The sequence below is a fragment of the Hydra vulgaris genome, chromosome 04 (assembly GCF_038396675.1).
Source record: "Hydra vulgaris chromosome 04, alternate assembly HydraT2T_AEP".
Taxonomy (NCBI): domain Eukaryota; kingdom Metazoa; phylum Cnidaria; class Hydrozoa; order Anthoathecata; family Hydridae; genus Hydra; species Hydra vulgaris.
The window spans coordinates 49,190,961-49,218,113 of NC_088923.1; the positions used below are offsets into that span (position 1 = coordinate 49,190,961).

The following is a 27,153-nucleotide window of genomic DNA, read 5'->3' on the forward strand; positions in this document are numbered from 1 at the left end:
AAGAGGACGGTTGGTTACTACAATACTTTGCATGAGTGCATCTGGGACATATATCCCACCTAAGTTTATTTTTCCTAGGCAGCGCATGAAAATGGAGTTAATGGACGGCGCACCAGCAGGAGATACTTATGCCTGTCATAAGACTGGCTGGATTCAACTTGAATTGTTTGCCCAATGGCTCAGACATTTCATTGAATGTGTAAAGCCTAGTCAGGAAAGCCATGCTTTACTTATATTAGATGGTCATGCCTCACATACCGAGAATTTGGAGGCCATTAATTTGGCTAGACAACATTTTATAACAATTATCTGTCTCCCACCGCACTGCACTCACAGAATGCAACCTCTTGATGTTGCATTTATGAAGCCGTTATCTACTTATTATGACTCCGAGATTCAGATGTGGCTCCGCTCACATCCTGGGCGAATCGTCACAGAATTCCAAATAACTTCTTTATTTGCGAAGGACTATCTGCGCACTGTCAGCCTCGCAACAGCAGTTAATGGATATGAAAAGACTGGAATTTGGCCAGTGAATAAGAATGTATTTGAGGAGTGGGAGTTTAAGGCGGCAGAAACAACAGAAATGCCTGCCACTGAAAGTGAGATCATTTAATCGCAACATCCGCCAGTGGCCAGCAACTCTAGTGATACACCCATGTTAGCTAGTGACATAAGTCCTTACCCCGTAGCCAAAGTAAGGGAGAACAGAACCAGAAGGCGTAAGGGATTTACTTTCGTGCTGACAAGTTCCCCTTACAAACAATAGCTTAGTGAGAAGCCTGAAAAAAAAGGAAAGACAAAAGGAAAATCAAAATTGAAAAAAAAACTTTTTTGAGCCGAAAATAAAAAGTCAAAACAAACAGGCGCAACAATGACGAATGCGTTAATGGTTGATAATGACACTCCATGCATATACTGTACAGTCTTATTCTCGGAAGATGGCCAAGGAGAGCAGTGGGTCATGTGCCAAACTTGCAGAAAATGGGCCCACACAGAATGTGCAGGGGCTGATGAAGACGAATTTAAATGTGATTTATGCATTGACAGCGATTAAAAATTGAAATTCTTTTTTATTAAAAGCTTTATTATGCAAAACTATTAGACAAAGCAAGCGGAAACACCAAAAAAACATGGAATGTTATTAAAGAAGTAATTGGCAAAAATAATTATGCGAGAAACACTCTTTGCAAAAAAAAATAACAGTTGATGATAAAAATATTTATGATAAATCAATTATTGCTGAAAAAATAAACAGTTTTTTTATTAATGCTGGTCCAAATTTGGCATCAAAAATTCCTCTGAATTCAACTTCGTTTGAGTCTTATTTAAAAAATTACGATAAAGTTATGGATGAACCTAATCTTAAATTAATTGAATTGCGAACCGCCTTTTATAATCTTAAAAACAACACAAGTGCTGGATTTGATAAAACTAACGTTAATGTTGTAAAATCTGTTTATCATATAATCGAACCTCTTTTGTTTCACATCTTTAATCTTTCTTTTAAAATAGGTATTGTCCCGGAAAAATTAAAAATTGCACGAATCACACCAGTTTTTAAGACTGGCGATGACTCTATTATTTCTAATTATAGACCTATATCTATATTACCGTGTTTCTCAAAATTGCTTGAAAGAATAATGTACAACAGGCTATTTAATTATTTATCAGAAAACAATATGTTGTACTCAAATTAGTTTGGTTTTAAGAAAAAATGTTCCACTGAACATGCAGTGATTGATATAGTCAATCAAATAACAAACGCATTTAGTACTAACTACTTTACATTAGGAGTTTTCATTGATCTGTCAAAGGCTTTTGATATTGTAAATCATAACATAGTAATAAAAAAATTTGAATATTATGGAGTAAAAAATAATACCTTACTTTGGTTCAAAAGCTATTTGACCAATAGAATGCAATTCATCCAATATGCGCAAAAACAAACAACTCCATATGCTGTAACTTCTGGTGTCCCCCAGGGCTCTATTTTAGGACCCTTATTATTCTTAGTATATATAAATGATTTAAATTTTGCAGCACACTTCTTAAACTGTATTCTTTTTGCAGATGACTCCAATCTTTTTTATTACCACAGAGATATTAAAACACTTTTTGAAACAGCTAATGAAGAGTTGGGTAAGGTTAATGAATGGTTTATAAGTAATAAACTGTCTCTAAATGTGGATAAGACCAAATTTATTTTATTTCATAAAGTAAATAAATTAGAAAATATTCCCATTAAACTCCCAAATCTAATAATCAATAACGCTAACATTAAAAGAGAAACTTCAGTTAACTTTTTGGGCGTAATATTAGATGAACATTTATGTTGGAGTGATCATATAAAAAGCATTGAGAAAAAGTTATCAAAAAATATTGCCATGATATATAGGGCTAAACCATTTCTAAATAATAAATCTTTAAAAAGTTTATATTTTTCTTTCATTCATTGTCATTTGATTTATTGTAATATTGCATGGGCAAGTGCAAATCATACAAAATTAAAAAAATGTACATTAAACAAAAACATGCCTGCAGAATATTATTTGGAGCTGATAAAATTGTACCATGCGAGCCTCTTCTGCGTATACTGGGCGCATTAAATGTTTATAAAAAAAACTTACATCAAGTTTTAATGTTTATGTATAAAACAAAAATGGGACTATCTCCTAAAATATTTCAGTCCCATTTTGAAAAAGTAGAGCATAAATATCCGACAAAATTTTCAAATAATAACTACATTGTCCCTAAATATAATTCAAAACAAATTACATATTCAATTCAATATCGTGGACCCTATTTGTGGAAAAAGTTTCCTAATATTGCAAATACGGAAAAAGTTAGTATACATCAGTTTAAAAAAGAATCGAAACAGGTGTTTTTACTTATGGATTTTAATATATCCGATTTTAAATGCCTCTTTTAAACTAAAATTCAATTATATAAAATATGTCTCAGAATTTATCAATTTTTGTTTGTTAGTTTTTTCATTATTTGAGTTATGGTGTTTCCTCTAATCTTAAAAGTTATTGGTGAAATCTTAGTTTTTCAACATTTTACTTAACTATTAATGAGTTGTTATTTATTTTACTTTTAATTAAATTGGTTAAAAATATACATACATAAAACGGTTTTTTTAAATTAAGTGCTCTTTTATTTTGTTTGTTTTTAATTGTTATAAATTTTATTTTCATATTCTTCAACAAATACTTAGCATAATATACGTATATAGTGTGGCTCTTGAAAATACGTGCTCTTTAATTAATTTATTTACTTTTTGTTTTTCTTTTTTACTTTTCTTTCAGTTTTGCTTGTTTATTTGATTATTACTCTTAACATGAATATTGTTCTTTAAGTATTTCGTAAACTAATTGTTATTTATTTTTACATTTATAATTTTTAATAAATAGTTTGTAAAGTATAAATATATTATCCGGCTATTGTAAATACGTACGATTGGGGCTCGGTGATAAGACAAAATAATGTCTTCTACTTGCCCCGCCAGTTTTTTTTTATTTATAAACCTTGTAAATTGTAAAAGTTATTAAATGGAGAAATAAATAAATAAATAATCTTTCTTTTTTTTGTAATATTAAAGCTGTTTTTATTTTTTTTTATAAATTTTTGTTTTGTTTCATTGATTTATAAGATCTTGCATAACTTATTACCATCCTTAGCTGACATTGATCAGGTGTCCCATATTACCCCACCTTTGAGGGTAATAAGGGATAGGGGAGAACGGGGTGAGATGAGACTTGGCAATATCTCAGTGAAAAATTTAAAAAGCAAACGTTTTTTATATATGTTATAAGTTTGCAATAGCTTCTTCATATTATTGTGTTTTTTAAGTTTCAGAAGTATATTTTTTTCGGATTATTTGCGAATATGTAAAAATCTAACAATTTTCCTGGATTTTGAAGACATTATTAATATTAAATATTTATGTGTCACGGCTGTTTCATGCGAGCTTTACGGCTTCTTGATATTTTTAGAAAATATTCACGTAAGGGGTGTTACTAAAACCTTTATAACTTTTATAACATTAGAGATAATTTTGTTCTGTAAAAAGAATAAAAACACCAATAAAATGTTTTATCTGATGACATTTCACAAATAAGTTAAAAAACTTCTTTAATTTTAGAATAAACGCGTCAAATGACGAACTTTGCAATATTTTAATAATTTGATGTTACTTTTTATCAAAAAAAAAATCAGAAAGAATATATTTTCGATATTTATTATTAAATGTACACATTGTTGGGCTATTTTAAAAACAAAAAAATCTTACTTAAACGTTTAAAGTTAACTAAAACAGATTTATTTTAAGCCAGTAATTAAAATTGTAATGAATTTTAAAGAAAATTGTAATGAATTTTCGCAAAATTACGAAAATGTCGTTAAAAGGGGATAAACTGTTAAATGACTAGTTTTTGAAAATTGATTCTATTAAATAAAACCAGATTTAAATTAAGGAATATTTAGCCTAAAAATTAAAAGCTTAAGCTTTTATAAAACTTTTTATTATGTGCACACAGTTCTAATAATATGTTGTGAGAATGTTAATAAATAAAGACTCGCCAACTTTAATTTTTTTTTGCGTGTTTAAATATACAAATAAAATTTGAAATTGTTTTTATTCTTATAAAAAACTATTCTATAATCAGTTGGTCCATTGATAAGTTCTTTAAGTAGTATTTCTTTGTACACCCAGTTGATACTAGACTCATACTTCATTTTAAACCAGAAGAACGGTTGCTGGACTCAATAACTTGTGACAATAACTTGTACTAATTCTTAAATTATATTTTTACATCAATTTATATGTTTGTAATTATACCAATAATATTTATTGACAAATAGATGAACAAGATATAATAGGATTAGACTTATCTGATGTTAGTTTGATTACCCTCAATAGAAAAAAACCGTCTGACTTTGTTTATTTTATAGTTCAAAATTTGTCTCGCTAAAAAAGTTGTTTTCATAAGATTCATTATTCTTGTTTGGGTCGTAAGGTCACGTGATTGTTTAAAAATGTAAACAAAAATTTACGCATAAAACAATAAAAATTTGTTGCTAAATCAGCCAGGTTTGATTACCATATTTTTTAACATAATTGGAGGTGCATAAAATAATTTTTTGATTTTCATTTTTATAAAGAATTAAATTTTCAATAATTTGGTGTATATTACAAAAAAAATTTGATTTACATTGTAAAGTGATAAAATTAAAAATAGAAATGCATTAAAAACTAACTTTTCTTACAAAAATGAGCAATCTGCACCAAAATTCAGAATAGACATTTATTGATAAGTGTTCCAAATTTCAACTATCAAACATGTAGCTATGTCAGAATATCTTAGTTGGCCCAAAACAGGTTTTCCGTAAAAATCGTAAAAAACAGAAAAGTGATCCCAAATCTTTAGCAATATTTTAACAATATCTTATTTTAGTCCGTTTGATGGAAATATTTATTTAACAAGGAAGGATAGTTCTTTTATACTTTTTTAATTTGAAGATGAAAGAATTTATAGAGAAAAAAAATACTATTCTTTTAAAGTTAGTGAATTTTTATACTTTTTACGCGGAAATACTTTTCTTTTTTTAAAACACAAAAATTCTTGTGACGTCAGGCTCGCTTTTATATTGAGTGAAACAGCCGTGGTGTTGTTTGCACATATTTTTATGTTTATGGTTTTTAATTATTCACTATTGTTTTATTTAACTACTGAAGAAATATGATTAGCTTATGGCTACGAGAACTATATAAAATAAAGGTTTTCTCACACCTACTTGGATTTATTTGTTACTTTGTCCTGAAGACATCTTTCACAGTAAGTATTGTTTTAATGCCAATCATTTTTGTATTTTAAATTCAGTTTAAATAAAGTTCTTCACTATTAGTTTTATTAAATTTAATCACATTATAAGTTTTATAGGGTTGTGATACTATTTTATTTTCATTAAAATAAATTTAAAATTTATAGCCTAATCTGGATTTTGGTTAATGCAATTAAAAAGAGCATAATTTTTTTAATAATGGAGTGAGTAATATGAGTAATAATTTTTCAGATGCCAAGAAAGTACAAACGAGTGACAAGTCAGTTAAAGCCTGATGCTCATGCAATAAAAGCTGCTGTGATGGCTGTCGAATTAACAGTTTATCACTACGAGCAGCTGCACAAGAGTATACAATTTCAAAATCAAGTTTACAGCGGAAAATAAAGGCTAATAAAGAAACTTCTTACAGTAGCTTATACTTTGATGAAAAACATAAATATATTTTTAATAAGACACAAGAAGATGAACTTTCAATATATCTTCGTCAAGCATCTAATACGCATTATGGACTTGATGATAGAGAAACAAAGTAACTTGCATATCAATATGCAATTTGCTTTGTTTCTCTCTCTCTCTCTCTCTCTCTCTCTCTCTCTCTCTATATATATATATATATATATATATATATATATATATATATATATATATATATATATATATATATATATATATATATATATATATATATATATATCAGATAACTGGAAAAAGAGTGAAACAGCTGGAACTGAATGGTTTTATTTATTCTTAAATCGTACAAAATTATCTATTCTGCTGATTGCATTTACAATATTGATGAAACAGGTCTGACAACTGTTCATAAACCAGTGAAAGTGATTGCTTGTAAAGGAGTAAAGCAAGTAGGACAGGTAACTTCTGCTGAAAGGGGAACCCTAGTTACAATGGTGGGTTGCATTAATGCCCTTGGAAAATTTATTCCACCGTTTTTGATATTTCCTCGTGTCCGCTTTCGTAGCCATATGCTTAAAGGTGCACCAACAGGTACAAAAGGTGATGCTAATCCTAGTGGATGGATAAATATAGAAATTTTTTTGAAATGGTTTGATCATTTTGTGGAGTATGGACATCCTAGCAAGGATCATCCATTACTTTTAATAATGGACAACCACAAAACTCATATATCGATTGAACTGATGGATAAAGCTAAGGAAAGCAATGTTGTGCTCTTGATATTGCCACCCCATTTCAGCCACAAACCCCAACCACTTGACAGATCAGTATTTAGGCCATTAAAGAAATTTTACAATTCAGCATGTGATTTATGGTTAAAGGCGCATCCAAATACTGCTATGACGATATATAACTTTTCTGAAAATTCAGGAATAGCTTATACGAGAGCCTTTACTTCCCAAAGCATTCAAAATGGTTTTAAAGCAGCTGGTATTTTCCCGTACGATCCATATGTTTTCAGTGATGTCGACTTTTTATGTTCTTATGTATTTAATCGACCAAATCCAGCAAATGACAATTCCTACAAACAAACAATCTCCACATCACTGTGTATTGTATCTGAAGTTATTAATGAAAAGAAACAGCAAATCAGCACTTCTGCCTACCATTGGACAGCAGAAGATATAAGGCCATTTCCAAAAGCGGGTGAAAGGGTGGCAAAGAGAAAAAGTGCAAAAAGAAAATGTTCTAAGTCTCTGGCATTGACTGACACACCAACAAGAAATGAACTAGTTGAAAGTTTATCAGAATGTAAAAGAAAAAAAGAAAATAAAGATAAGAAAAAGAAAAAAAGTTACCCCCTCAGACATCAATGTAATTTTGACTCAATTTAAACATCAAGCAACCTGTTGAACAAAATTACAAATGCATTTAGAATGGTATTTTATTTTTGTTAAACATAAAATAAACAATAAAATAATGCTTAAAATTATTTGTTTCTATTTTTGTCCCATTTCACCCCAACCATTGTCCTATTTCACCCCAACATGGGGTGACATGGAACAAACAGTGTCACTTTAAAAAACTAAGCCCTTGAACTTAATTTGATAGTTAAATAATGGATTTTGCAATAATTTAACATGACAATTCATTGGACTATAGTTTTAAACCAATTTGTATGGTTTTTGTGGAAAAATTTTTTGTCCTATCTCACCCCGTTCTCCCCTGTTTGATCGATTCAGGTAGTATTAGTGATTTTTCTATAATTTTCCGCTTCAACAAGCCTTCCTCCTCCTCCTCGTAATTTTTTTACTATTTGTATTTTTACATTTCTTGCAATTTTCTGGTTGATTATATCAGACTTGTCTGTCGCCATCTTTCCTTTAGTTTCCGTTATCATTTTAATTACAGTTAATTTTATTTTGTTTTACTAGAACTTTTGTTTAAACTTATTAACAAATCAAACTCTCTATTAAACGTTTGATTACAGTTTATGTATTGCTAATATGAGTTGAATACAATGTTTCTGCTATATTGTTATAAGTTAACGGGATCCCGTTATCCCGGGATCCAGGGGATAAAAGTGGCAGCAGGATTTCCCGGGATATCACTGTAATATCCCGGAGCATAATTTTTTTTTAATTTTACATACGATAACTGTTTAAACTAATTCGACCAAAAATAAGAAAAATATTGTTACATTTTTATGTGTTCATATCTTATATTAAAACCTAGCACAACAAGAAATGTTATTGAAACTATCTTAAACTATCTAACTCAAGGAATCCATTGCAATTTACAATGCAATGTTTTCTTTTTTCTCGTTATTATAAAATATAAAAAAGATTTCTTGCAATGAAAACAGTAAGTTTGATTTTTAAACTTCTAAATCATTGAAAAGTTAAATTTTTTCTGTATTGAAATATTTAATAATTTTTGTATATAAAAACGGCAAACAAAGATATATAAAGTCATAATATAACATACATATGTAAGAAATATTTATAACTTTACCTTTAGTTGTTTTACGATTCAAATTAGTTATACCATGTCATTTGTAAATGGATCGAAAGCATATCAGTATTTTTGTAAAGAAAAATCTGGCGAATCTGCAATTTGCAAGAAGTGCAATGTAAAGATAATGTACAAATGATTTTCGACAAGTGGGCTCCTTCGTCATTTAAAAAACGCACATAAAGATTTGGATTTAAATATGAAGCTTCAACATGAAGATACTGGTTCGGAAATTAAAGTTGTGCAAAAGAAAATCACATTGTTTGTTAAACAGCAGACTATCAAGGAAATTGTGTCAAAGCTAGCAACGGTGGATGGCTTCTCAATAAATGCCATAACAAAAAGTGAATTTATTAGAAAATCGTTGTCTGAAAATGGCATGTTGTTAACAAAAAATCCATCCCATGTCATGAGTATGTTAAAAAAACAATATGATTTAGCTAAACAAACTATGGTTTTAGAGATAACAAAAGAAATATCTAGCGGGCCGCGATTTTCTTTATCGTTAGACGAATATACGTCTTTAAAAAATCAACGTTATTTAAATGTAAATTTACACTTATTTACAAAGTTTTGGAACCTGGGATTGACTCCGATAGCTGGATCACTTCCTGCAGAAAAATTTGTCAATCTGGTTGAAAATAAACTGTCAGATTTTAATTTATCAATTAAAAAGCACATCATAGCTAGTGTCACTGACGGAGCATCCGTAATGAAAAAATTTGGACGGCTAAGTGGTATTGAACATCAGCTGTGTTATGCCCACGGACTTCATTTGGCAGTATGTGATGTTCTTTACAATAAGTCAGAATCGCAGTTGCAAGATTCCGATGAAAGTTTGAATGATTACGATGAGTTTGAAATTTGACTGTAATGATGAGTCATACAGCTCAACAGGCGTTACGTTTATTGATGATTTACAAAATAGCGTAAATATAGCCTTAACAATTCAGAAGGCTTGAAAAGTGGTTCGAATGTTCCGCAAATCATCTCTTAAAAATGACGTTTTACAAATCTACGTAAAATCTATGTTTCATAAAGAACTGAAGCTGTTATTAGATGTCAAAACAAGGTGGAATAGTCTTGTTGTAATGCTAGAAAGATTCCTTAAAGTAAAGAAATGTATACTAAAAGCAATGATCGATTTAAAAGAAGTTCTAAATATCTTCGAAGATGAATATGCAATTATGAACTCCATAACAATTTTTCTGCAACCGATAAAAGTTTGGAATAGAAAGACTTGGTAGAAATAATGCTACTCTACTTGACGCAGAAGGTGTTATGATATTCATATTGGATGATTTGGCGGAGAAAAAAAATTTGATAGCTAACAAACTGCTTCAATCTGTGCAGCAGAGAATTGAAGAACGCAGAAATGCCAATTTAATTGGACTACTTAAATTTTTAAACAACCCAATTAGTTATAATCAGGAATCAAATATCAACTTCAAACCTACTCTTACCGTCCAAACATGCATTAAAAGCAACAGCAAAAGAAATTTATACCAGGTTGTACATAGAGGATGCTAGCACTAGTTCATCAAATAATGAAATAGTTGAAGTGAGTCGTGATAATGAAAGCATGGTTTCTGACCCGTCAATACCTCAACCTGTTGCTCCAAATTTTTTAAGCAAAAGTATTTTGACACTTGAACAAAAATTGGATGCGATAATTTGTCGCAAACAAGTAAAAAAAAGCAGCTCTAGAAGACATTAGCAATTTAAAAAACCTCACAAAAGCAATCAAACTTTTTGAGGCAACTGGAAAACGTAGCGAAAGTTTAGAAAGAATATACTCCACATTAATGACCATCAAGCCGACATCAATTGAATCAGAAGGAGCTTTTACCGGGATGCTAAATTTACGGGAAATAAGAAACCCTCATCTGTAAAATAATGATCTTGCGCAATTCGCAATATTGAATGCTTAAGGTTGAAATGCCTAACATACGAAACCATTCGAACTGTTTATATATTTAGGTTTTTTTTATTGATGAGTTTTAATATTATTTTAAAAATGAAATAATAGATTAGTTATTTTGTTTCATTTGCTAAAAAATGCTAAAAAAAATATTTCTAGTTTTCTTGTCATAATTTATATACCTTATAATAATAAATATAAAATAAATACAATTTAATTCGGCAACCATTTTATTAAACTAATTTTGGAGAAATAAACATTGTATTTCGTGGAGCTTCTCTCTGGAATAAAATAGTTTTAAAACATTTTAATTTTTCTCTGAAATGGAGTTACCTCTCATTTAAGAATAAGCTTAAAGAAGTTGATTTATCCTTGATAATATATTTTTATAGTTTTAATCGTTTAATAATTTTATGTATTATTTGATGTATTTATGCAGTCAGGTTTTTATAGGGATATACAACTACGTTTGATTTGAGATTTATTGAGATTGTTAATCGATGATTCTAGATGACATGAACTGATGGTCTTCTGCGAGTCTCCGCGTTCTTTTAAAGAAATTAAATACCTGTATAACTATTTTATCTTTTACTCAATTCTTATTGTATGATTTTATTATTTTAATGTTGACGATTTTATTGCACAACGGTTAACTCAAATGTTTAAGAAAAGAATAAAAAACAAAAACAAAAATAATATATTTTAATGATACTATCAGGGTAAACTGTTAGTGATTTTACAGACACTAGCTTTTTGAAGGCACATCTGAAATTTCGTAGATACCGTGTTAATCATTTTTATTTATGCTATTAAATACATTATATTGCTTTCATATGTACAGGCCCTTACCACTGCACACAAAAATTAAAATAATTTTTGCTATTTAAAAAACGCAAGATCAGTTATAACCTGCTAACAGCTTTCATTTTCTTCTTATGTCAAAAATGTTTAATTTGACAAATTATTTGTTAACAAAAATTTTGTCAAAATATTACAAACTTGTTATTATATTTCATAAACAAGTAATATTTTCACCACAAATAATTACATAAAGTGGTTTGAGCTAAAAAAAGAATCAACAACAGCAATTGTAAAAAATCCCTAAAAAGATTCGACCTGATGGAATACCCCAGAAGTCAATCTAAAGGAAGAACATGGAGAAAACGAAAAAGTGCACAAATAAAGAAGCAAACCCGAATTATTTCGTATGCTGGGCTATTTTCTTGGTCAATAAATAATGGCTTAGTTCTTAAAGCAGTCACTCCAAAGGTTTTTAAAAAAACAGGAAGAGGTTTAAAAACTACTAAATCTGTAAGTCCTGGAGATTTGATTATAGCACTGCCTATAAATCTTCTTATAACTTTTGACACTATTTTGGACAACAATGGTTTAAATTTTATTTTTCGGAATCATCCATCAATACCTCAAAAATATTTATTTATACTGTTTTTATTAATTGAAAAAAAGAAAGGTGAAAACTCTTATTTTTTTCATTACTTAAACACATTACCAGAGAATTTTAGCACACCTTCGTATATTAGTCAAGATGAAATGCAGTTATGTCCTAATTTTATACAAGAAGAAGCTGGTTTACAAAACAGACAGATTTTAAATGCCATTAAGCATATTTCTTGTATACATAGTTTAATTGCAAATGACTTGAATTGTATAGATAGTGAAATTAAATGGGCTTGGAATGTTATTAATACTAGATCAGTGTATTTTAATGCAAAGCACTTAAAGTGCTTCAAAAAATTTCCATCTATTAATGTTGATTTTGCATTAGCACCTGTTTTGGATCTATTGAATCATAATGACACGGCAAATGTAAGTGCCTTTAATTTTATGCTTCTGACTTAAATTTTTAAAACAAGATTAAATTTAAATAATCAAGAATAAATAGTGAACATGTTTTTGAGTCTCTAATTTAATTTCAGGGACTCCCAATTATTGTTCCTTGCTTGTTTAAAAATTACTGTTATTGTCGATCTATTTAACTATTCAACACCAGTGAGTACTGGAAACAACTTTCTATCTCAGTGTAGCACTAATTAATGGCAATCATTTAAGTTTTAAGGTTTAAGTTTTGCTAAACAAGTATTTTTTTTTTAAACACATAAGGTATTCATTAGAAAGTGGGACCAATTTTTAAAGGTTTGTAACCCACCATCTCAGATTTCCTTCATTCTTTATAAAAATGGCCACCTATATAACATAGACTACTTTGCAAAATTTTAGCACTGATATCGAATAGGTTTTGGAGTAAAATCAGCTATTTTTAACAATGTTTTTTGTTTGGCGGCCATTTGATTTTGCTATAGTTTTTGTTTTACAAGTTACTGTTCAACTAAACATGTGATTAAGCTGAAAATTAGCACCAGTATAGTTTTTAGGCCAGGGGATCAAAAAATAATATTTGTTTTCAATGAAAACAATTTAAATTTTATCAATATTGGGATTGTACTTCACCTATACCTATTTTTGAAACTTTAACAAAGGCAGAAAGGAGTTCTGGTAACCATGGTAGCAATTATTTTTTGAGATTTTTTTTTGCTTTTAATAAATTAGACATATTAAATAGTGTTTTGATACAAAATTAAGAGGTGGGTTTTTTTAAGGATTTTTATATATAATTAAACAAATTGTAATGAAAAAGTACATTTGGATGTTACTTATTAAGAAGTTGCTTATTTTGAAAACTTCCATTATAAGAATAAAAACCCATTAACACCCAGAACTTGCATCTGAATAATTCATAAATTGCTTATAAAAGAAAGCTGGTGTGATATACTCGGTGGAATGTACTCGGTCAGGTCAGGTTATCCTTCTACTGGTAACATGTAACCCAGAACAATCTGCTTCATGTCCTGCTGCCTTGAAGGATACATCTTTTTAAGCAAAGGCTAGGAGATGCCAACTCCGACTTAAAATACCCCCTGCCTTGGGGCTCTTGGTTGAGTAAAGGCTAGAGATAGTGTCTCAATAAAAATACTCATCTTAGGCAGATGTTAAATGCATCCGGCTACTGTCTTGTAGGCCTCCTAGGCAAAGACTTAAGGGGTAAACAGATTCTATCTGTTGACCAGCCATGCACCCCTTCTTCATCTATTAGGCTGGCGCAGATGTATTTTTAATACATTGTTTCCAGTTTAGGATGTTGAATGCTGGATCTTCTTGACTCAATGCATGGGTTTTGCTTGTGTCTCTGTTTTTATGACTAGGCAACTCATTCTATGATCTCCTAATGAGGGTATAGCTCTAAAACTCAGTTTTATGGTTCTGAGGCCGACTGGTAGTCTGTGGTAGTTCTCAGAGAGGCTGATTCCATCTGAAAAAAATTAAAAAGTATCAACAGTGCTATGTTGCGCATAAATGGTGTCCCTGTTTGTACTTTTAGTGTGCATTGCAGATGCCACATTTGGAGCCGTTTGTTACGGCATAGGGTTTATTAATAGTAATGAGGCAATTGTTTGGGCTATTAAACAATGTTCTGAGTACTAAGTTCTAAGCTTTGAGTCAAGTTCTTCAACAAATTTTAAAATGAATAAAGTACCAAAAACTATAAAACACATAAAACCATCATCATCATCTAGTTCTCTAAGCCTATCATTCACTAATATTCGTGGTCTTCAAAGATACTTTTCTTCTGTTGAGTCTTATCTCTTGCAAAGTTCACCAGGCCTACTTGCTCTTTGTGAGACTAATTTGAGTTTAGCTGTCTCATCTTGCAATCTTAGTGTTGATGGTTATCTTCCTTTAATTCGTAAAGACTTCAATAGACACATGCTTAGCCTGGGCATTTACATTCGTATGAATTCACCCATTTATTGTGAAACTAGGTTTGAATCCACAGACTATTCTTTTATGTGCTTCCATGTAGCACCACTTCGCTCTATCGCCTTTCTCTTTGTTTTATATCGCTCTACTTCATCTCAAGACTGCATTCTTTTTGATGTTATTTATGATCATATTGACCAAGCCCTTTCTCTTAATCCATCAGCTAATATTGTTGTCGGTGACCGTAATCACACTGAATGGCTTGGCTCTAGTGTCAGTAACTCTGCAGCCATTAAAACCCACAACTTTTGCCTTTCTCAATCTCTAACTCAAATAGTCAACTTTCCAACTCGTTTTCCAGACAACCCGTGTCATTTGCCTTCTCTACTCGACTTATGTCTTTTTTCTGATCCTAGTCAGTGCTCAGTTTCTCCACATTCACCCTTAGGTGCTTTTGATTATAGTTTGATCTCTCTAAAACTAATATCTCATTCTTCTTCATCACCTGAATTCCCCTGAATATTATCGTACTTCTTACAACTACCTTAAAGCTGACTGTGACTCTTTTCGTGATTTTGTTCATGATGGCATTTGGGTATAAATTTTTCGTCTTCCTGTCAATAAATGTGCTTCTCACATAGTTCAGGCTAGCATGGAATCTTTTGTTCCCTCTCGACGATTCCAGGTCAATTCTCACTCTCCTCCATGTTTTTCCTCACACTGTGCTGCTGTGATTGCCGATCGAAACCATTACTTCCATATCTATCAGCAAAACAATTCTCCAGAAAACAGATGTCTATTTATTACTGCTAGAAACCATTGTAAAAATGTTTTGTCTAATGCCTTTTGTCTAATTGTCATGAAATCTTGTATCTCATCTCAAAAATTAGGCTCTCGTGACTTCTGGAGAATCTTTAATAGTATTAATAATAAGGGCAAATCTTTAATTCCACCTCTTTTGTATGGTTCAGACTTTGTCACCTCACCTAAAGACAAAGCTGAATTAGTTGCTAAAAACTTTTCATCAATTTCATCTCTTGATTCCACTAGTTGCTTTCTACCTGATATTGTTAACAAACAGGTTGATCTATTCGTGACATTTGTATCACTCGAGACTCTTCTACAGCTTGTGGCCCAGACAACGTACCTGTTATTGTCTTGCAGAAGTGTTCTCCGGAGCTGTCGTCTATACTCTCAAAACTATTCAACAAGTGCTTATCAGAGTCTTGTTTTTCAGCCTGCTGGAAAGCGGCATCTGTTATCCTTATATTCAAAAATTCTAGAGAGCAATCTGATTCGTCAAACTACCGCCCCATTAGTCTTCTTCCTATCATAAGCAAGTTTTTTGAATCTTTAATTAACAAACACTTAATTTCTCATCTTGAATCTAATAATTTACTTTCTGACCATCAATATGGATTTCGATCTTCTTGTTCTACTGCTGATTTGCTAACAGTAATAACCGATAGGTTTTATTGTGCATTAGATAAAGGTGGAGAAGTTAAGGCCATCGCTCTTGACATTTTGAAAGCTTTTGATAAAGTTTGGCATGCTGGTCTTCTTCATAAGCTTTCTTCTTATGGTGTATCTGGCGACACCTTTAAGATTATTGAATCCTTCTTCACAATCGTAGTATAAAAGTTGTCCTTGATGGACAGCACTCTCCTTTTTATTCTGTAACTTCAGGGGTTCCTCAAGGTTCCATCCTTGGCCCTATACTCTTTTTAATTTACATTAACGATCTTCCAGATTTTCTCACATCTAAGGTAGCGTTGTTTGCTGATGATACTATCATTTTTTCTTGTCATAATAAGAAACCAACACTCTCTGATTGCTTGGAGGGGGCATTTCTGCTTCATGTCCTGCTGCCTTGTAGAATATGCCTTTTTAGGCAAATGCAAGGAGATGCCAACTCCGATTTAAAACACCCTTTGCCTTGGGGCTCTTGGTTGAGTAAAGGCTAGAGATGGTGTCTCAATAAAAATACTCATCTTGGGCAGATGTTAAATGCATCCAGCTACTGTCTTGTAGAAGGCCTCCTAGGCAAAGACTTAAGGGGTAAACAGTTTCTATCTGTTGACCAGCCTTGCACCCCTTCTTCATCTATTAGGCTGGTGCAGATGTATTTTTAATACATTGTTTCCAGTGTTGGATGTTGAATGCTGGATCTTCTTGACTCAATGCATGGGTTTTGCTTGTGTCTCTGTTTTTATGACTAGGCAACTCATTCTATTATCTCCTAATGAGGGTACAACTCTAAAACTCAGTTTTATGGTTCTGAGGCCGGCTGGTAGTCAGGTTTCCTGAACTCTGTGGTAGCTCTCAGAGAGGCTGATTCCATCAACAGCTGAAAAATATCAAAGTATTAACAGTGCCATGTTGTGCATGGATGGTGTCCCTGTTTGTACTTTTGGTGTGCATTGCGGAGGCCACATTTGGAGTCCTTTGTTATGGCTTATGGTTTATTAGTAGTAATGAGGCAACTGCTTGGGCTATTAAACAATGTTCTGAGTACTATCTATGCTTTGAGTCAAGTTCTTCAATCTAATTTAAAAATGAATAAAGTACCAAAAACTATAAAACACAAAAAACCATCATCATCACCAAGTTCTCTAAACCTATCATTCACTAATATTCGTGGTCTTTGAAGTAACTTTTCTTCTGTTGAGTCTTATCTCTTGCAAAGTTCACCAGACCTACTTGCTCTTTGTGAGACTAATTTGAGTTCAGGTGTCTCATCTTGTGATCTTTGTGTTGATGGTTATCTTCCTCTAATTCGTAAAGACTCCAATAGTCACATGCTTGGCCTGGGCATTTACATTCGTAAGAATTCACCCATTTGTCGTGAAACTAAGTTTGAATCCACAGACTATTTTTGTGCTTTTATGTGCTTTCATTTAGCACCACTTCACTCTATTGCCTTTCTCTTTGTTCTATATCGCTCTCCTTCATCTCAAGACTGCACACTTTTTGACGTTTTTTCTGATCATATTGACCAAGCCCTCTCTCTTTATCTATCAGCTAATATAGTTGTTGTTGGTGACTTTAATGCTCATCACTCTGAATGGCTTGGCTCTAGTGTCAGTGATTCGGCAGGCATTAAAGCCCACAACTTTTGCCTTTCTCAATCCCTAATTCAAATAGTCAACTTTCCAACTCGCTTTCCTGACAGCCCGAACCATTTACCTTCTCTACTCGACTTATGTCTTGTTTCTGATCCTAGTCAGTGCTCAGTTTCTCCACATTTACCCTTAGGTGCTTCTGATCACAGTTTGATCTCTCTAAAACTAATATCTCATTCTTCTTCATCACCTGAATCCCCCTATTATCGAACCTCTTACAACTACAGTTAAGCTGACTGGGATTCTTTCCGTGATTTTCTTTGTGACGGCCCTTGGGTAGAAATCTTTCGTCTTCCTGTCGACAAATGTGCTTTTTACATAACTTCGTGGATTCAGGTTGGAATGGAATCTTTTATTCCCTCTCGACGATTCCAGGTCAAGCCTCACTCTCCTTCATGGTTTTTTTCACACTGTGCTGCTGTGATTGCCAATCGAAACCATTACTTCCATATTTATCAGCAAAACAATTCTCCAGGAAACAGGCGTCTGTTTATTACTGCTAGAAGCAATTGTAAAAAGGTTGGTCTAACGCCAAAACCCGCTTTTTTCAGGTCATGAAATCTTGTATCTCATCTCAAAAATTAGGCTCTCGTAACTTCTGGAGAATCTTTAATATTATCAGTAATAAGGGCAAATCTATAATTCCACCTTTCTTGTATGGTTCAGACTTTGTCACCTCAACTAAAGACAAAGCTGAATTGTTTGCTAAAAACTTTTCATCAATATCATCTCTTGATTCCACTAGTTGCTTTCTACCTGATATTGCCAACAAACAGGTTGATCTATTGCTTGACATTCATTCACTCCGGCATCTGTATCTAAGGTGATTTCCTGCCTGGACTCTTCTGCAGCTTGTGGCCCGGGCAACATTCCTGTTATTGTCTTGCAGAAGTGTTCTCCGGAGCTGTCGTTTATACTCTCAAAACTATTTAACAAGTGCTTATCAGAGTCTTGCTTTCCAGCCTGCTGGAAAGCGGCATCTGTTATCCCTATCTTTAAAAATTCTGGAGAGCGATCTGATTTGTCTAACTGCTGTCCTATTAGTCTGCTTCCTATCATTAGCAAGGTTTTTGAATCTTTAAGAAAGTTGTCCTCAATGGACAACACTCTTCTTCTTATTCTGTAACTTCAGGGGTTCCTCAAGGTTCTATCCTCGGCCCTATACTCTTTTTAATCTACATTAACGATCTTCCAGATGTTCTCTCATCTAAGGTGGCATTGTTCGCTGATGACACTACCATTTATTCTTGTCGTGATAAAAAACCAACACCCTCTGATTGCTTGAAGGGGGCATTTGAGCTTAAAAATGATCTTACTTCTGCTACAGCATGGGGCTCACAGTGGCTGGTGAACTTTAATTCAGATAAAACTCAATTTTTTTCAGCCAATTGTTATCGCAATAATTTAGATCTTCCTATAGTTGCAAAATTAGTATCTGCTAAGGTTGCATCTTTTTATCGAGCTCGTCACTTTCTTACTTTGGATTCTTTTTTCTATTTCTATAAATCTCACATCCGGCCTTGTATGGAATACTGTTGCCATATCTGGGGCGGATCTTCTAATGATGCCCTTTCTCTTTTAGACAAGATGCAAAAACGCATTGTAAACATAGTTGGACCTGCTCTTGCAGCCAACCTCTAACCATTATTACATCGTCGTAATGTTGCTTCTCTTTCTCCTTTTTACAAGTACTATAATGGGCACTATAGTATCTCTTGTGCCATCTACTAAAATTCATTTTTGTGTTACTTGTCATTCAATTAAGTCTCATCCTTTTTTTTGTGAGTGCCCCAAAAACACTTATTTGTCTCATTTTTTTCCTCCAACATCACCTCTTTAAAATTTGCTTCCTTCATCTTGCTTTCCTGATTTATATAATTTGCAATCCTTCAAGTCGTCCATCAATCGTTATCTTGCTCTACAATCTTCTTCTTTTATCTTCCAGTAACTTCCAACTTTAATTAGTGGTTGCTTGCAGCCTTGTTGGAAGCGAAGATGTTTAAAAAAAAAATATGATTGAGTTAATTTAATTATTGGATTTTTGGCAAATCATCTGTGTCTATCTGGTATATGCGTCCTGTTCTTGAAGATAATGGTTTTTTTAACATAATTAAAATATCGGGCTTAGGAACCCAACAACAATCATCTCTACTTGGCCAGTGTAATGAAATGTTACGTAAATGAGGATGCATGAATTTTACTAGGGCGTCTTCATTTCTTGCATCAACTTCAAATACCAAACCAACCCAGTTAAACATATCATATTTGCAGGCATAATTTTTTTCTGCAATGATTTCTTGAAGATATTGAATTGAGCCAGTAAGGTTGAATGTTAGATTAAGTTCCTCCTGCTCAGAGACTCTTTTGACATTTATGTTTGTTGCATCCTGCGGAATAAATTGGTGGAAACCTTTTGTACCAGGTAAAGTTTTTGCATTATTCAATCAGAGAGTCAAAGATTTTCGGACTGATAAAATATCTTCACCTTTAAAAAAAAAGAAGTGGATGCTAAATATGTTATCTTTTGAAAAATTGAACATTTCTTCAGCGTTCTGAATTTGTAAGAATTGACATAGCATCAGTAGCTTGCATTAATTTTCGTTTCCCTAGAGAAATTTTAGCTGTTGTGGAACCCCATGAAATTTTACTGGTGATACATCTAATTTATCAAAAAGTTCTTTTTCTTGTGCAATTTCTATATCTTCATCAAAAAATGGTTGTTCCAGAAAATCATCTTCACCATTGTGGTCCTGTAAAGTAAACCAATATATTTTTTTTACCGCTTCTTTTTAACATGAAGGACACATTTTAAAACCAGGTGCTGTTTCAATACTAACTGAACACATATCTTTTGCCAGTTGAATATCAATTTCTTGCAAGCCACCTACAAATATATTATAAATAAATATAATTTGCCAAAATTAGGAAATAATAATTAAGATAATATAATAATGTTAGAAATAAAACTAAAAAGTTTAAATTTTTCAAACTATCAGAAAGTGTACTAGATGTATTTTTTGTAAAAAGACAGCACAATAAGGTAAAAACATGTAAATTTACCTTTTATATTAGTTTAATGCCTTTTAAATGGGTTGAATCAATTTTTTTGGAAGTTAGCAAACCGGTTAACTAAAATTTGCTCATGATGTAAACAGATTTTAACATTAATGTTTAATTTTGATAGCCTAAGCCTCCATAATAATAAATTTCTATATCTCTCTGAATAGCTTGATAAATCTTTCAATCCACTTGATTTAGTGTACACCATTTTATGACATTGGTCATTTGAAAAAATACCAACTGTACACAAAATTTTGTTTAACTTATTTTTTTCAATTTTTTATTTAGCTGAAAATAAACACAAAATACATAGACATACATCGTTTATTAAAAATAGAAAAAACTTTTATCATTAGTATTTTTAAATATGATATAATATATTTATTTTTTTTAACTTTGATTTTATTTATTTTTTTTAATTTAATGATTAGCTATGGAGAACAAACAAAAGCTGGTAAAATATCAGACTAATACTGAGTCTTAGCGTTTTAATATTGAGTGATTCTTCTGTTTTAACGAAAGATGGCATAACATGTCATTAATTAGAAAGCAAAAGTTTATTTAAAAAAGAAATTTATTTGAATTAAAGTTTTTAAATAACAGGTTAAAAGGTTTTCTTTTGCATAATATTTGATGGCTAATGAAAATTGTCAATGTCAATTAATTTTTAAAAAAATTATGAACACAGACCTATAAAACTTATTTTTTCACATAATACTCCAAAATTTAGAGGTGAGATTTTGAAATTTTTACAAAAAATTTCAAAATCCCACCTCTAAATTTTGCACTAAAACACTCATTAAAACATCTATTTTATTAAAAACAAAAAAAAATTCACAAAAAAATAATGCTACCATAGTTACCAGGCCTCCTTTTTGCCTTGGTTAAAATTTCGAAAATATCTGTAGGTAAAGTACAACCCATATTGATATAGTTTTAAATATTTTCATTGAAAACAAATATAACAAATATTCTTATTCCTCGTCCTAAAAACTATATTAGTTCTAATTTTCAGCTTAATTACATGTTTAGTTGAACAGTAACTTGTAAAACAAAAACTATAGTAAAATCAAAATGGCTGCCAAACATAAAAAATTGCTAAAGATAGCTGATTTTAAAGTTACAATATCTCCAAAACCCATTTGATATCAGTGCTAAAATTTTGCAAGCTCGTCTATGTTATTTAGGTGACCATTTCTACAAAGTATGAAGAAAATCTGAGTAAGTGGTTTACATGCCTTTCCCACTTTCTCATGAAATACCTCACATGATTTTTTTAAATACATATTTATGCTCAAGGATGTTAAAAGACATTATAAAACTACTTTTTACAACTTGAAAAATAATTTTAAACTCAAAAAAATATTTTTTTCTAAAAGATTTAAAATTTTTTTTTTTTTTAATGTATAGAAAAAAATTTAACATATTTTTACAAAATAAGTATACAAAAATAATCAATTTAATAAAATTTAAAAAAATAAATATTTACATTTATTAGTATTGTCTCTTTATTATTATTATTATTATTATTTTATTATTAGTATTGTCTCTTTTTTCAATATGTGTGCATTTATATACCAAAATGGGGTGGTTTTGATTTGTTAAATAATGATGATTTTAAAATGGATACAGATTATTTTTCATTGTGTCAATTATACCGAAGTATCATCATACAAAACGTTTGCATAATTGATTGTTTTTTATTGACTATATTTCACTTATAATTATTTAAATTTCACTTATAGTTATTTAAAAACTAATGCACTTGATGAGTCATCTACCCTTTGTCTTCTAGGATTATCTCTTACATCCGATCTTTCTTGGAAACCATATATCAAATCCATTGCAAAATTGTTATCTGCTAAGGTTGCATCTCTTTATCCTGCTCACCACTTTCTTTCTCCTGATTCTATTCTTTATCTCAATAAATAATCGGTCCTTGAACAGAATACTGTTGCCATATCTGGAGTGGATCTTTAAATGATGCCTTTTTTCTTTTTTAAACAAGATGCAAAAATGAATTGTTAACATAGTTAGAACTTGCAGCCTTTCAATTGTCACATCGTCATAATGCTTCTCTTTCTCTTTTCTATAAATGCTATCATGGGTGCTGCTCTAATAAGCTAGTGTCTCTTGTGTCATCTACTAAAATTTATTCTCATGTTACTCATCAAAAAAAGTCTTACCTTTTTACTGTGACTGTTCCTATGTGCTCCAAAAATTCTTGTTTGTCTATTTATTTCCCTAAAACATTAGTTCTCTGGAATTTGCTCCCATTATCTTGTTTTCCTGATTAATTTAGTTTGCAATCTTTTAAGTTGTCTGTTAATTGTTGTCTTGTTAATTGTTGTCTTGTTAATTGTTGTCTGTTAATTGTTGTCTTTATAAACTTCATCTTTTTTCTTCCAGTAACTTCCAACTCTAATAGTGGTTGCTTGCAGCCTTGTTGGAAGTGAAGATGTATATAAAAAAAAACTTTAGATGTAAAGTTGTCAGGAAAATCATTAATGTAGATAAGAAACAAAACAGGACCAATGATAGAACCTTGAGGTGTCCCAGAAGATATTAGAAATGAAAAAGAGTATTGGTCTTTGAGATTTTAATAAAGCAGTTAGAAAGATAATTCTTATAGTGTTTTAATAATTTTAAAAACTTTAAAATATCAAAACACTATAAGAAGCAAGCTTATAGAGAAGACCAGCATTCCAAACTTTGTCGACAGCTTTAGATATGTCAAGAGCAACAGCCCTTGCCTCCCTGCCTTCATCTAATGCACTATAAAATCTTTTAGTCACAGTAGAGAGCGAGAGGATCGAAAACTGTATTAGTTGTGTGACATTAAATTATTTGACTCAAGATATGATGTTAAAAATTTTTTGTCCAAAGACTCAAAGACCTTGCTAATAACAGATAGAAAACTGATCAGATGATAGTTGGAAGGTTCAGAAAGTTCTCCAGAGTTTTTAAAAATTAAAACCGATGCCATTTTCCAAAAGGCAGGACAACAAGTTTCAGTCAAGCTATTAAATAGTTTAGAGAGCATTAAAAAGAGTTCTGGCAAACACTTTTGTAAGACTATGACAGAAATATGTACAAGTTGTAGAAGAGTTTAATTAAGATATGGCTTTAGTAACGGAAGCTGGAGTGATTTAAATTTCAATGGGTTAATTAGAATGAAAGGAAGTTTTGAAAATACTTAAACACAAAAATTTCAAAAATATTTTTGAATGTAATTTTAGTAATTAAAGTAAATTAGTAGTAAATTTAAATTTTAGTTAGAGGTGATGAAAAAGTAAAGTTTATTTCAATATTTTACTTAATAATAAATTTAGATTTAACTTGACATTTGCAAAAATATTTTATTCTTCTATCCAGGTTTACTTGGTAGCCAAATTATTTTCAAACCAAAAATAAGTTAGTATGTAAAATAACTGTTTAGTAAAATATATTATGTTTCAAAAGTGGATGAAATGAGGCAACTTTCCAAACATTCATCACAAATTTGCATCTTAATAACCAAAAAAATCTTTGTAACTTCTACTTAACTTTTGTAACTTCTTCTTTGCTTTTGTAACTTCTACCTTGCTTTTATTCTTTTCTGCTTATGTTATTGTTAGAGCACCTTTTTTAATTATTTTTTATGAAAATTTTCTACTACTAATTTAATTTCATATTATAAAAATTAATTACTTTATTAAGTTATAATGTGATGAAGAAAATATAAATTGATAACAAAATACTTCATATTAAACTTATTAAATATATAATTTTATAGACATGTTTTATTTTTTATATAAATTTAGTTGTGCTTTTTTTAATATTATGTTTTTTATTTTTTATATATTTTAATTGCATATATCAAGTCACTATGAGAATTTATTATATAAGTTACTATAAATATTTAATATATACTATAAATATTTAATATTTAAGTATTTTTGTATTTATTAAGTGTATTATTTGTTTATTCTTTTACTATTTTTTTTATATTCAGGTTGTAGCAGGTTTTAATGAAAGTACGAAACATTATGAAGTTCACACCAATGACATTTACACGCCTGGCTCTCAGCTCTTTATAAATTATGGCCCACACAGTAATAGAAAGTTATTTTGTGAATATGGTTTTGTTCTGCCTTTTAATATGAACGATACTATACCTATTCCATCAGATATTCTTTGTAATCATTTTAATTCAATGAATGGATCTATAGATATTTTGGATTTTAATAAATTGTATTTTGCTGCTGATGGTTTCAACTGGGTTTTAGAGGCTGTTGCCCATTTTAAAGAAAGCATCACACCCTCTCAAAGCAACACACCCTCTCAAAGTTTTTATAAAGATTTTAATATCAAACCTTGTGTTGGTTCATGTATTATTGAAGGTTTTAAAAGAAAAGTTCTTGGTTTAATGATTGAAGAACACAGAAGGTGTTTAAAACGTTTGCATTGTTTAACATTGCAGCACCAAACGTCACCTATTGTTGTTGCAAAAACACTTATTGAATCTGAAATAAATTTAATGTTGAAAATTATGAAATCATTAGATACTAAATGTCTTTTGGATTTTAGTTTATAAAAGTTTAAAATATCTTTTTTATGTGTTTTGCTATTTTTATTTAATCTTTCATCAAATAATAAGGATTTTATTATATAAACGATCTTAAAATAGGTGGCTTGCTAGATATTTCTAATTTATTTATTCTAAATAAAAGTTCTCGTTATTACGTTCTTTAAAAATCTTAATACGTTTTAAACATTTTAATATGTTAATACGTTTTTTTTAAATATCATTAAAGCCTGCTACAACCTGAATATAAAAAAATAATAGTAAAAGCATGAACAAATAATACACTAAAAATATATATATTTAAGTTAATAAGTTATTGAATAAAATATTTCAAATCACTAAATAAATTTGTTGATAAGATATTAAGGTTATAAAAGAAAATAATTTTAAAAACTTATGTATAATTTTGCGAGCATAAACGAATCGGTGTTTTTTAAAGGGGTGGATATGCTCTTAACCTATTTTGGATATGCTCGTAACTTATTTTTGAGAAAACTAAAAAATATATATATTTTCCTGATGAATGTTTTTGTAATATATTTCTATAATATGCGAACAAGATTAACATCTTCGTGCACTTAGATAATTTATATAATTTTTTGTCAGTTAAATATTAATGCTTAAAATTTTAAAGAAATTTGTCTTTTAAATAAAAATCGAAATTTTTATCGAAAGTTGCATCTACTATTTCTTTCACAATAAACTTTTTTGAGTTGGAGCAAATACTTAGGCTAACCTAGTCTAATTATTTCTGGCTTATACTTGGGATTATAGCAGGAACACTAGATATTAGCCAAACAACTGGCCCGGGTATTTTGAAATATGTTATGTTATAATATTTTGAAATATTCGACATTCATTCAAAATGATCTAAATCTATTCAAAAATTGAACTTTACCTGCAAGTAAACAAGTGAACTTTGGTTGAACTTCATTTTCCTTGTGATATATTGTATGATAGATACATTATAGTAATATGGTAATAGTTAATGCTGATGAGATAAAGCGCCAGGCAATATCTATGACAGCCGGTATATATTAATTACTGTTTAGTTTTAAATAAAAAAGCGTTAAGAATAAGCTTTCTTGATTTTTGTCTTGTTTGCTATTGCTTTTAAATCAAGCGATTGCAAGTTTGATTTAAAGCTGTTAAGTGTAATTGATTGAACGACTTCTGCTGGTAGACTATTCCATCCATAAACGACTCTATTGCTGAAAAAATATTGCCTTTTCATACAATTTCTAACCAAATCAGGTTCGAATCTATGTTTTACTCCACTGATGTTAGATGCTGGACCTGATGAGGAAATAGAGTTCATTTCTTGATTTTGTTTAATATTAATCTTTTCAATACCTTTAAATATCTGGAATTGCTGGATCAAGTCACCTCTTGGCCGCCGAGTCTCTAAAGTTGTCATATCCAAAATTTCTAATCTTTTTTCGTACTTAAGATGTCTTAGTTCCGGTATCATTTTGGTTGATCTTCGTTGAACTTTTTCTAGTTCATTAACATCTTTTGTATAAAACGAACTCCATGCTTGAATTGAAAACTCTAAATTTGGTCTAACATACGTACAATACAGTGTTTTTATTAGATCTTTATCCTTGTACTTGAATGTATTATTTAGTAGTGAGAGCATACTATTTGCTTTACTGGCTGCATATTTTACTTGTTTGGCCCATTTTAAATCACCTGATATATAAACACCAATGTCTTTTTCTAGTTTTAACTTTTCAATTACCATTAATGTATTGTTATTAGTCATAAAATAAGAATATTCTTTGTTATTTGAACCAAAGTGCATAATTTTACATTTTTCAAAATTTAATCTTAATTTCCATTTTGTAGACCATTCTTCAAGTTTATTAATATCATTTTGAAACAATTGTGAATCATTTTGAGAAGAAATAGGTGCAATCATCTAATTATCATCA

General features: G+C 30.5%; 1 protein-coding gene across 1 annotated transcript; it reads left to right on the forward strand.

The window, feature by feature from the left end:
* Nucleotides 1-10,702: 10,702 nt before the first annotated feature.
* LOC100210167 (SET domain-containing protein 4) lies at nucleotides 10,703-25,249 on the forward strand. The gene is made up of 2 exons (XM_065796541.1): nucleotides 10,703-12,520; nucleotides 24,647-25,249. The coding sequence occupies exons 1-2, from the start codon at nucleotides 11,813-11,815 to the stop codon at nucleotides 25,226-25,228; spliced, it is 1,290 nt and encodes a 429-aa protein (XP_065652613.1). The 5' UTR covers nucleotides 10,703-11,812; the 3' UTR covers nucleotides 25,229-25,249.
* Nucleotides 25,250-27,153: the final 1,904 nt, after the last annotated feature.

Excerpts from the sequence above, each read along its gene's own strand:
- LOC100210167 (XM_065796541.1), top strand. The coding sequence starts at position 11,813 with ATGGAATACCCCAGAAGTCAATCTAAAGGAAGAACATGGAGAAAACGA. Across the intron at positions 12,521-24,646 it reads ATCATAATGACACGGCAAAT|GTTGTAGCAGGTTTTAATGA; the intron begins GTAAGTGCCTTT and ends TTTTATATTCAG.